Genomic DNA, 13,439 nt, shown 5'->3' with positions numbered 1-13,439 from the left:
AAGTCCAAAATCTATATATCAAACAATTCAAAATTAAATGTATATAAACACAATCTGGTGACATTTTCGCATGGTCCCTGAAGTGATAGTTATACACAGGCTTGAATGGATGTATATCATCCACAGTAAAAGCATTTACAATGAATTGTATTTTTGTGAATCCATTTTCCAGTTCATGGAGATTGTGTTCTTCACAATTATGTAGCTCGGATTTAATAATCCAGCAAAATCCTTTACCATTACAAGTAGTAGGCAATTGGATTCAATTATGAATAATTGTCAGTAAGTTACTCAAATGTATTGTGTCACAGCAGATCAATTTTCCTATATTTAAAACAAATGTGAAACAGAAGAGAAGTGAATAATCCACATTTGACTAAACTTACCGGGAACAGATTGGACCAATTGATCAATATCATTCACATCTTCAAAGAATCCTGGAAAGTAAAATCAAATGGCTAAGTTTCTCAGGATTGCAGTAAATTAAAATTGTATTTAATTATTCACACTGAAGAAATTTTTATTAACCACTCTGTTTATTCTGCATGTAGTGATTTTATCTCGCATAAAATCTGTGTCATGCTTCTCTAAATGTTGCTGGAAGCTGTTTAATTTTTCGGTAATTTTGCTGATGCAATATTTATGTGATCTTAACATATTACTGAAACAAACCAACCAAGTGGGCTTGACATTGCTCACTTGATACACACAGGTCAAAAGGTACATTAAGGGTAATATGGCAGGTGCCTTGAGTTGAAAGACACTCATGGCAAATAAGTTTCAGCTATTTGAGGTCAGTGGTACTGCACATAACATAATTAACATAATTAACTGTATTTCTACTTTGGTTGATTTCAGCTGGACCAGATTGTGTATTGGCATTGTCTATGAAAGGCATTCATACCATGACTTACCTGTCACACCTGGATTGATGCAGTCAGGCAGTTTTGTAAAATAAACGTCATTCTGTATTAGTTTTATCCATACTTGACGATAGATGAGTATCATTTGTAGGTTTTTCCAACCTAATTGCTGTGGAAAGCCACAATATTGCCAGAGTAGCTATGAAAATAAAATTCTGGCACAACAGATCCAAAGAAATATTCCTACTAAGTGTAATACAAATTGGCTGAGTCATTCTGGAGAAGAAAGTTAGTTTTTTACACGGATATTACGGAAGAAGAAACTGATTTTTTTCCCAATATGGATATTATGAAAGCTAAACCACTGGTAGGGGAGCCATTCCAGATGACATTTTTGTCGAGCATGTATTAAGAAACATTCCTACCAATTTGATCCAAACTGGCCTAGGTGTTCATGAAAAGAAAATGAAAATATGATTCCCATTTGTATGCTATGGAAGCTGCACCATTAGTTGGGAACAATCTCAGATACTATATAGAATGACCCATGACACATTCCTATTGAATAAAACTGGCTCATGTGTTCTAGAAAAATCAAAAATAGGTTTCTGATATTGTTGCAAAGAAAGCTGACACTGTTGCTAAGGAAGCTGACACTATTGCTAAGGAAGTTGAGACTATTGCTATGAGAATTGACACTATTGCTAAGAAGTTGACACTATTGCTAAGGCAGTTGACACTATTGCTAAGGGAGACACCCTGGAAATAATTGTAACAGAATACTTCATAGGAAACAATCCTACTAAGTATCATCTAATTTAGGTTCAGCTATTCTTTAGAAGAATTTGAAAATAGGTTTCCCATGTGGGTGCCACTGAAGATCAGGTTTTAAAAAAACAATCCAAGACAGCAAAATTACAAAAAAATTAAGAAACATTCCAAATAAGTTTGATAGCTGTTTTTGAGAAGAGTTTTAAAATAGGTTTTCCTGCATGGTTACTCATGAAGACACACTGTTGCATGGGTAGCATACCAAATGCAGTTGTGGCAGAACATATTCTTTGGAACATTAAAACAAAGTCTGATTGAAATTGGCCTAGCAGTTTTAAGAAGTTTAAAATTGACAATACTGACAAAATATGGACAATGTATGCTGGTTGCAAAGCAATTCCATAAGCTCCCCTGGTGACCTAAAATTGGAAATATTTCTTGGGATAACATTTCATGCTATGAGAGCAAATGGATAATTTTCAGTATTTTGTGTGGTCACACTGTTCACCACAACACTTAATAGCAAGAAAATATTTCTGTGCTTGATTTAATTTCATAGTTCATCATCATCATCAGTCCCATAGTCTGGTAGACCGTTGGGGCACCGCACAAGACCGAACAACCAGCTTCCTCCATTCCTCTCAACTTTCCGTCTTTCTCAGTGAGTTGCTTGCTTGCTTTTAATGAAACAAAACCCCACATTATACTTTACACAAATGTTTTTGATTTTACAATACATCTTTCATGCTGTGGATAAAGCTGACTACAAATAAGACAGGAAAGCATCATGTGATCATCCTGGAACTCACCTAGAGACTTTCCCCATTCAATTGTGATACCAGTGTCATTTGATTTTCCCTCTGCTACATATGTAATTTCATCTCCAATCTTCCATCCAATTAAAGGATACAAGCCTATGAGAGAAATAATGGCATATGCTGAGATGACAAATGAATAAAGGTTTTGTTTCAGCCTTAGTAGGTATTTTAGAAAATGATAATTCCTAGAATGAAGGTGAACTGCAAATGATAGCATTACTTAAAATGCATAAGATAATGTAAATTATCAAAACTCAACAGAAATGTATTTGATTACAGATTATATCGAGTCTATTGTTTTTCAATATCACTGAAAGATGGCATAAAACATACAACATTAGGAAAGACTATTAAATGGTTCACAAAGACCCTCAGCAATCAATATCAGGTCTGCCGAGATCCTCAGCATTGTTCACCTGCACTGTGGAAAAAATTTGAGAACCAATGTTCTATAAAAAGATTTTGATGTCACAACACTATGGTCTTAAATTATGTAACAGAAAGAAGAAAACAACAATAAATTTAGTAAGATCAAGAAATAATTTATTTCCCAAGAATATAAAGTCAAAATTTAAGAAGGACTTAGAGTGTTCTGAATTAATTCCTAAAGTATTGAATGTTCTGAATGAATTCCAAGTCTTGAATGTGCTGATGTACCAATCATCTTGGATGTACTAATATACCAAGTCTTGGGTGTGCTGATGCACCAATAGTCTTGAATGTGCTGATGTACCAATAGCCCTGATGTACCACATTGATATAATTAAGAATGTTTTTGAATGAGAACTCAATAATTCCAAAGTAGTGTTTTGGTGCAAAAAGTCAATGAGCACTTTGTAATTCCAGTGATTCCTTTCAAACTGTATCTGAAAAAAGCTAAAAAAATAATTCCACAGACTGATCTTAAGAGAGGAAAGATGTGATGGCTTTGTTTACAGAAACCTTCTTTATGTACATCCCCACTTCACCGATGTCACATAGCATTTTCTAAAAAACTAATGGAAAATTTAAAAATATTGTCAACAAGTTCACTTCCAGACCATACCAAACTCATAAACAAGGTTAGGCCTTGAACTCAAATTTAGTAAATATCTTTAAAAACATGATAAAAGTCAGGTAGGCCAAAACTCTACCCTCAATTACGGACAAAGATCAAGCACGCAATGTAAATTAAATATACACAACAATGTTAGAAGTATATAAAAAAAACGTGATGGACTGACAGACTGAGAAAGTATGTTAAGGGACCATCCATAAATGACGTCACACACCTGGGGGGTCGGGGGGGGTCACACATTTGTGACGATGTGTGACGAGGGGGAGGAAGATGTTTAAAAAATGTGATGTCACATCAAAATGTGCAACTTTACATAAAAGTACCACTTAATTTTTTGATTGCTTACAATTTATTTAATGATGTTTTAAGTAGCTTCACGCGTGTCGTGCATGTGCTCAAATTAAAATGGACTCGTCTTCGAACTACCAACACCCCTACTAGCCCCAATAGTTGTTTTTTCGAAATAGCATTCTTCTGCTTCCAGTCTGCTGGTGTTGACAAAGCGAGGTTGAAATGATCTTTTTATTGCCAAACTTACTTAGTGATAAGCAAACTTTCTATGATATTTCGTCCAGCGAATATTTTGGGTTTTGAAAGTGATTTTAATTGATTCAACGTCCTTTTGTGAGTACATCTGATTAACTTGATATTGATTCTTAATTTAAACTATGAATTAACACTCAATGGCATGTTCCAGCAGACATGTGTGTCAAGCTAGCGGAAAAAATAAAAATCCACAAAAATAAACCTCTAACTGTTAACATGGTTGGTGAAAATAGGTTTGTTTTTTAGGGGAGTAAATGACGTTTGTAGTAATGTATAATACAAATTTTTTCGACATGCATACTTTACAGATTTCTTAAGATAACTTTAGAGTTTCCTGGTTTTTGGTGCACCCTGATATGTTGATGTTGTTGTTGTTGTAGGGTTCAACGCCATTTTTCAGCACACGATAGGCTATACATGGCGGCCAGTATTAATGGTGGAGGAAGAACGCGGGAAAACCCCGGAAAGAACCACCGACCCACGAGAAGCTACCGGCAAGCTTTCTCACATACCCACATTAGCCGAATCCGAGACTCGAACCCACGCAGACAGAGGTGAGATGGCAGTGATCCGTAACGGAAAGCACTTTAGACCACTCGGCCACTCGGGGCCCCGCACCCTGATATAAGTGAGAGTGTATCACACCTCTAAGTGTTAAGATGAGTTGTGAAAATGGGTGTGTTGTGTAGGGAAGTTCATGACGTTTTGATATCAGTTGATTTTATTTATGTAGCTGCTTGTTTCTGGTGGAAGATTTATGTTTAGGTTTACAGCCAGATTCTCTGGCGCTTAATGAAAAAATAATAACACTCTTGTTTGATATTTTTATATATAGTTTTAAAATATAAACAAAAAATCATTGCTAATTTTGTAAAGAAGTTTTAATTTTTCTGCTACTTTTTTAATTTTAAATTATTTTGTGCTTTAAAATTAAATTTAAAAACTTTGATAGAAAAGTAAATAATTTATAATTTTGATAGAAAAATAAATAATTTATAAAGGTTGATATTTTTCAGATTTCTGTTTTAAAAGAGCCTACATTTAAGAAATAGAATAAATTATAGTTTATATTACACCAATAATAATCTCAATTTTGTTTAATGAAGAATTGACCGCTACGATGGATAAAAGTAAAATGTTCCAGTGTCTCTTTGAGGCTTACATGCTAACATATCCTACAAAGAGCAGAAAGATTTGCTAGGAAGAACTAGTTCAAAAGTGGAATGGAATAAAAAATGATTCAGATTTGCAAGTTAAAGCTGATCACTGGTTGCAAGAATTAAAAACAATTGCAGACACAAAAAAGGATCTCTTCTGATGTTTTGGGCTAAACAAACATCATATGCCGATACAAAAAATTCCAAAAAAGTGCTTGTGGCAAACCATGAGAATTCTGTGTCGCAGTCTGATGGAAAAATGACCAATGCTCAGGCTGATGATTCAGCGCCTACTACTAGTAAGTCAACAGCATCAAGAATTGCTACAGCCCAGCTGCATTTGCAGTCAGAGATTGACATTCTGAATTCTGATCTCATAGGCTTGTATGAACAACAAAAACGTGGAATGCTGACTCAGGAACAGGATGTAGAACTGAAAGTGAAGAATAAGAAAAAGAGTGAATTGGAAAACCAGCTGAAGAAGAAGATGGATGATCAAAAAAGATCACAGAAAGCAAGAGACAAGAAGAAAAGAAAACTGAATGCTGTGTTTGAAGATAATCTAGAACTACTCACATCTCTGAACATCAGGGCCAAGCCAAGTAGGCTGAGAATTGAGGAAGATCAGCCTTCACTGCTGGAAACTATTGTGGATATTGCTATGCATGGATCGACATCACATGAAAGAAGGCAGAGCGATGTATACAGAAGCATAAAAACATTAGATCAGCTGACTGAACAGTTAAATCTGGATGGCTTTACAATCAGCAAAAGCGGGCTCTACCTTCGTCTTTTACCAAGGCACAGTTCATCTCTTGAAGGACAGTGTCATGTGTCAACAGTCCCAGTAAAACTCATTAGAGCACAGAATGATCACCATGCCAAACATATTGATGGTTTGTTTTGGACGGCAATAATAAAACACTTGGAAGAGCTGGCGTCCATGCTAGGACCGAACAAAGTGTGCTTTTTGAGTCAAGACGACAAAGCTTGTGTTCCAATCAGGTTGACCGCTGCTAACAAGCAAAGTCCATTGCTGATGCATGTCGAGTACAGAGTCAGGTTGCCTGACCATGATTGGGTTGTAGGTGCAGGACACAAGCTAATTCCTTCGGTCTATGCTTGAATCCAAATTCAGTCCAATGGTCTAGGAAACTGAGAAGCTGTTGGTTATTCAGGACCAACCTAGAAAGCAATCAGATCGGGAAAACACTCATCATCAACAGCATTCAGCCACGGACTTGATTTCAAAAAACTGCTTTGTCTCAAGGAGTTTGACGTCATTACAAGGAGTGGTATTGATCGCCTGGTGAAACCAATTTTAGTGTTGACAGTTGATGGTGGCCCGGACGAGAACCCGAGATACCAAAAAGTGATTAAGGTTGCAGTCCACCACTTCATTCAGTATGATTTTGATGCTTTATTCATCGCTACCAATGCTCCAGGAAGGAGTGCATTTAACAGGGTAGAGAGAAAAATGGTGCCGCTCAGTAAGGAACTTACTGGATTGATATTACCACATGACCACTACGGTAGTCATTTGAACGAAAGAGGAATTACCATCAACGCTGATTTAGAGAAGAAGAATTTTCAGTTTGCAGGAAAGACTCTAGCCAAAATTTGGTCACAGTTGATAGTAGATAATTTTCCGACAGTGGCCGAATTCATCGATCCAACAGAATCTGAGCTCCATGAAAAACAGATGTTGTCCAGAGATCAGAAATGGTATGACATCCATATGCGAACAAGCCAATACCTGATACAAATTGTAAAATGTACCGACAACAAGTGCTGTTCGAAACCAAGAATCTCCTATTTCAGTGTAGTAACAGAGAGATTTCTTCCTCCTCCTTTACCAGTTGTTCAAACAAGCGAAGGTCTGAAAATTCCAGAACAGACAATAGATGGAGCATCACATAAATTCCCATCTCTGTTTGAAAGTTTGAAAGTGGATGACATCCTTCCTCGCTCTTCAAATCCTTATAGGTCAATTCCATATGATTTATACTGTCCATCAGTACAATCCGTGCTTAGCGATAGGATTTGCAAGAAATGTTACACATACTTCGCATCGTTAGTCATGATGCGCAGTCATTCTTTAACACACAAGCAGGAATCAATTATTCCGCCCAAACGCATAAGGCCACAGAGAATCGCTGCACGTTGGCAACGTGAACTAATGGTTGTAATCGCAAACGAAGAAAATGGAGAGAGTGCAGATTGGATAGACGAAGAAGAGCTTGATCTGAATGGAATATCCATTCCACTGGATGAAGAGATCCATGCTCTCCCTATTTATTCCATGAAGGAACATTTTGCTTCGCCCTGGGAGAATGAAGAAGCATAAATTTTGTAATTTTGACTAATTGTTATTAAACATTTTTAATAATTCCAATGATTCTACCAGAGCTTTTCATTTTGTGGAATGCATAATGATTTTTATAATTCTACTCTCTCTATTCTTCTTCGTTCTACTACAAAGTTTCAAAGTACTTTTTTGATTATAATTACTTTATTTGATAATTATAGGAGAATTTGAATAAATATTCTGAACATCTACAGTTTTAGCTAGACAACGAATATTTTCAAAAGAATTTTATGCCAATTTCAGCTTTCCAGTGCCTCCTTTTTAATATATGTTTTCTCCTACAATATCAGAGTGCAGCGTTACACTAAATACATACTACAATGACAATAAAGTGATTTGAAACATGTTAATTTCAAAATAGGAAATACGGTGTTTTCTGGGGAGGGGCAAGCAGAGCTTTGTGACGTCATATTTGAGGGGTCTGACTTTTTGTGATGATGTGTGATGGGGGGGTAGGGGTAAAAAATCGGCCAAAATCGCGTGATGTCATTTATGGATGGCCCCTAACACCATATGCTTATTCCAAACTTGTAACATAATATACAAACTTTTGTCTTTGTTTATTTTAGTGTAACAAAATTTGTAGATACCTGATTGATAGGTTCCACACAATATAATTGCCAATTGCAAGGTCCTTAGCCAATGGCTTTAGATTCTAGCTTTCAGACAGAAATCTTTGAAACAGATTCCAATATTATATTATCCATACTTTAGTTTTGTGAGAAACCAATTCATGTTTCTTCAATGATACTTTTCAGATCATAATATATTAGAAGTATGACCACTACCCTTCAAATCCAGTCTTTCCAGACTAACTTTCTGCAATAAAAATGTTGAAACTTGTTGGCCAACATATGTGGGAGTCAGACAGGAGTGATTTCTCCTTGGATAGATCGATTGGCACCGAATCCTATCCATAGATCAGTTAATATGGGAGTGGAAATGCATGCTGACAGAAGACGTAAATGTATGCAGTGAGGTTTAGAGGGTGTGACCATATGATCAGGTAAATATTATCAAAAACCATATTTTACTTAAAAAATGGTTTCTTCATAAAATACACAAGAACAGGAAAGAGGTGAAGTGAGTTACATCCCCTTATCCCAAAAAAGGTCATATCACCAATCTTTAAGTTACATGAAGCAGCTTAATATCTTTTGAAACATATGTGCAAGAATAGTGACTCTCAATGCTATGATATGGTAAACAGGGAAATAATTTGTCTCCCACAAATAAAGTGGAAGTCAAGTGGCCATGTCATTGTGAAGCTCCAGAATGACCTAGGAAGATAGCCCGTTGTGCTGCAGAATGACCTAGGAAGGTAACCCGTTGTGCTGCTGTCACAGGTCTCATCAGGTCAAACTGTGCCCTTTGAAAATAAAAATTCTTTGAGATAAAAGCTTGAGAAAATCATATTTGACCTCCATCCCATGACTTGGATAATCTGAGTTAGGGAACAGCTGTGTCAGAATACTATGCCCATGGTTAGCACCCTAACCTTATGAGATAAAATCAGCATAAAATTTGGTCTTGGGTTAGTTCTCTGTCAGCAGAGTGAATAATCCATCAGACCGAGGATAAAATAGCCTGAGCTGAAATACTATTTCTTTCTTCAATAGTGGAAAATAAAAGATTCTAATTTTAAACTTTCAGACAGAAATCTTTAAAACTAGTTCCAATGTTATATTCCCTATACCTTAGTTCATGAGAAACCAACTTATGCTTATGCACTGGGTTGGTTTATTTCAGGTATCACTTCAAACCACTTATGCAGTTACGCAGATTCCCAGTGGTAAAGGGTCCAGTGAAGAAAGAGGTTTCACAGTAAAAGGACAGATTCCACTTGAACCTGTTCTTAGCAATGAAGCACACCAGGAAAGAAAGGGAGCAGGGTACATTTAATTCTTTACATAAATGGCAAACAAAATATCGACATACATCATTCTTGCATGCACCCTGTCTGCTGAAATAGGAGCTTGTGAGTATGAAACTTTGTACACTGATGACTGGGGTGACATAGATGCTTCCCACAATGGATGTGATGGAGCTGGTGAAGCTGGCTGAGCCTGACAGCAAACTAGACTAGGAGTACTGATAAATCCAGACTGGGATATCATAATCTCAAGACGTTTACTGAGTTTATCATCAGCTGTCTGGCATAGTTTGAGGCATCCAGAGCTGTAGCGTTACTGTTGCTGGTACTGTATTGGTAAGTTCTTATACAGCAGACGATGTTGGTTGCTCCTTCTCTGAAAATGGTGATGGACAGATGGGACTGGATTGTCACCATAACTGGATTGGGAGGCCTTGTTAGGGCCATACTGGAGATGTTCAATATTGCTCTTGATGGCAATGGACAGAGGTGGATCCATATGGTAGGCCATATTTGAGCCATAATGGAGTTGTTCAACACTGGTCTTGATGGCAATGAACAGATAGATGTAGATCCTTAATGGTATCATGCCTATATAAATCCAAACTGGCAACGGAATGGCAGGGTCCATGATGGAACTGGGACAATTTAGCACTGTACTGACAATGGACCAACATCATTCTGAGAAATGACAATGGTCCATCATGGCACCATACTGTATACAGACCATCCTGTCTTTGATGCCAGTCCAAGTGTTATCATGCCAGGAAAAGGATTCTGTAGTACCACAAGTTTTTGTCAGGTACTAACATTCATAGATTTTGATGTTGCAACAAACTACAAATTTAAAGACCCAAGAAAAAATTAGCCACATATGATGAAAAGGTCATCCCCCCATTTTCTTAACATGTTTCATTCCAAGAGATCAATGGTATTTGATAAATCAACATCATTTCTATAATCTGGTAATTAATACTTTAACCCTTTGAGAAAGTAATTATAAAGCATTTTATGCTGTCTCAATGCATGTGTATCTATACACTATCCAGTAGCTGTAATTTGTACTCACTGCTAAAATCTATATGTTGTGGAATAAATAATAAAAAATGTGTTACCTGCATCAAATATCTGGGAAGTCTATTATTGAACAAAGAAATAGGAGAAACTCTTGCATATGTAAGTTCAAACAAATGTAAATCCAAAATTTGCAAAATTACTGAGATTTTCAAAGACACTGAACTACATCACATCTGTTGCTTGACAACAGACTTACCCAATCAATCATGGTGACCATGTTGCTAAGATTTTCTCATGAAAGCATTTCTCATTTTATCCATGTATGCTTAATCCCAATGAACAGCATAACAGTAAAAATAGTAGCACTATTGCTTGAAACACAATTACTAATGAAATATTAGGTATGTATACTAATTACAGCAGAGTAATCACATTAAACTGACTTTCAGCAAAAACATTGAATCAACATTGTCTATGAAGTCTGAAGGTACATACAAATGTCTGTCATGTAAATAATTCTGAAATTGTTGAATTAAACAAATCCAGCATTCTCAAAGTCATGGATAATTAGGTCTGATCTTTCACATAGCTTTGCATGAGCTGCACTTATCCAATCAAAATAAATCAACTTGAGTGATGCAGTTTTTTACAATCCTCTATTACAAGACATGGATCTTCACAGTCCATCTCCTTTTCCCAGCGGTCTCTATGATCATTTAGCATATTTAAATGTGATTTTAATTTTTTTCTTTTATTATTATTAGTTTTATTTATTGTAAAGTCTAGTGATTAAAGATGGTTCATACACAATGCAGGCTCAAGCAAAGAAATGATTCCATTTCTCGATTTAGTTAGCATGTTCACACTTTGATGGGCTTTGATCGCATCAAAATGTTGCAACTGCTTGCTAACTGCACTGTGCATGGGGCAGTTGGTTACATGTTTGGTTAACATGAGGAATGATGACATTATCCAAACCAACAGAGATCTTATATGAATTTGACCTCCTTTATGCCATTTTTTTTTGTAGTACTACAGAATCCTTTCCTGGCATGATAACACTTGGACTAGCATCAAAGATAGGATGGCCTGTTTACAGTATAGTGCCAAGACAGACCCATGTCATTTCTCAGACCCATGTTGGTCCATCATCTGTACAGAGCTAAGTTTTTCATGCAAAGATATGGTATTCATTACTGGTCAAATGCCCAAACAAATTACTAAGTAAACATGGCACACAACATTATCACTGCCTGCCTGACCTGAGCAATGTGACCACATTATATAAAGTGAACAAACTGAACTGAAAGTACTGAACCCAGACCGAGTAGCACTGTCATGCCAGTGAGTGCCAAGTTTATTACTTAAAAGAACATGGTCTGCGAAATGATGCCTTCCCAACCTTGGCATCCCATGTGGTTTCCCATATCATCTGACTCCTATGATGGCCCTTGACACATCTAATGAACACCAAAATTACACCAATAGAGTGCAAATTAGTCTTGTCCAATCCCCACATTTGTGGGCAGATGAGATTTAGCTCTTTTGTTGCTAAAACCAAACTTTGGAGGGCTGGATTTGTGAGGCTGGATCATACTCCTGTGATATTATGATGAGGTACCGTATATGAAGAAGAAAAAAGTCTCCATACATACCTGCTACAGAGGCATGTGGCTTTGATCCTGTATTGACATCAATAAATGTTCCTGTTCCCATGGTGCACTTGATATCCCCTACGTCAAAACAGCACTCTCCAAACATGGCTGCTGTCTGATCCCCTGCCTGATGAGTTTAAATTGGTAATAGGTATTGAATTCTAATCAAGTCAGTAATTGACTTTTTACACATTTGCAAAGTACTAACAACCAATAAGATCAGGTCTGTAACATGACCTGGCTGATACACAAACAATAAAATGTTTACATGCATACTTTTTAAAAATTTGAAAGAAAACAATTTTCTTTTTTACAGATTAGTAAGAAAGCTTAATTTATGAAAATCTATTACATGATAAAGTCTGTGATATTTGTCTGAATACATTAAATTGATCATGACATACAAATTTAATTTGACATGCTAAATTTATAATTGTCTTTAAAAACTGATGCTCAAATATTAAGTTACATAGTGACATGACATCAAATATTGTTTATAATCTTTGGTCAGGTCATATGACACAAAGAATTGATTATAATATTTGGTCAGATCACATGACATCGAGTAATGATTATATTTGTTTGTCAGGTGAAGGACTTAAAGTACTGATTATAACCTTCAGTCTAGTCACATGACATCAAGTATTGATTATAATGTTTGTTCTAGTTACATGATATCCTGTGTTTATTGCAATCTTTGATCAGGTCACATGTCATCAAGTATTTCTTATAATTCTTAAGTTACAAACTGTCAAGTATTGATTATAACCTTTGGTTTGGTCTGATCATATTACATCAAATATTTATCATAATATTTAGTCAGGTCACATGACATTACATACTGATTATAATCTTTGGTCATGTCACATGACATCACATACTGATTATAATCTTAGGTCAGGTCACATTACATCTAGTACAGATTATAATATTCAATCAGGTCACATGACATCTAGTACAGATTATAATATTCAATCAGGTCACATGACATCTAGTACTGATTACAATATTCAATCAGGGCACATGACATCTAGTACTGATTACAATATTCAATCAGGGCACATGACATCACATACTGATTATAATCTTAGGTCAGGTCACATGACATCTAGTACTGATTATAATATTCAGTCAGGTCACACGATATCGAGTACTTATTACAATCTAAGGTCAGATCACCCGACATATAGTATTGATTATAATCTATAGTTAGGTCACATGACATCAAAAATTTATTATAATCTTTCATCATGTCCATGACTTCAAGTATTTATTAATACTTAAGAAAACAACAAGTTTGTTTTATCTGATGAG

At 36.0% G+C, this 13,439-nt stretch overlaps 1 protein-coding gene across 1 annotated transcript in view; it reads right to left on the bottom strand.

The window, feature by feature from the left end:
• Window positions 1–13,439, bottom strand: part of LOC149799117 (glycerol kinase 5-like) — a 71,650-nt gene that overhangs the window by 17,514 nt on the left and 40,697 nt on the right. The window contains exons 11-13 of the mRNA XM_089958149.1: window positions 12,126–12,252; window positions 2,444–2,548; window positions 387–437 (exon numbers count right to left, since the gene is read on the bottom strand). Of these exons, the coding sequence (XP_089814275.1) occupies window positions 387–437; window positions 2,444–2,548; window positions 12,126–12,252 (283 nt within the window). The remainder of the gene's footprint in view (window positions 1–386; window positions 438–2,443; window positions 2,549–12,125; window positions 12,253–13,439) is intronic.

The sequence above is a fragment of the Sinohyriopsis cumingii genome, chromosome 5, assembly GCF_028554795.1.
Source record: "Sinohyriopsis cumingii isolate HCF-2022 chromosome 5, ASM2855479v2, whole genome shotgun sequence".
Lineage (NCBI taxonomy): Eukaryota > Metazoa > Mollusca > Bivalvia > Unionida > Unionidae > Sinohyriopsis > Sinohyriopsis cumingii.
Note: the sequence above shows the minus strand (reverse complement) of the source record. Positions and strands in the feature narration are given on the sequence as shown.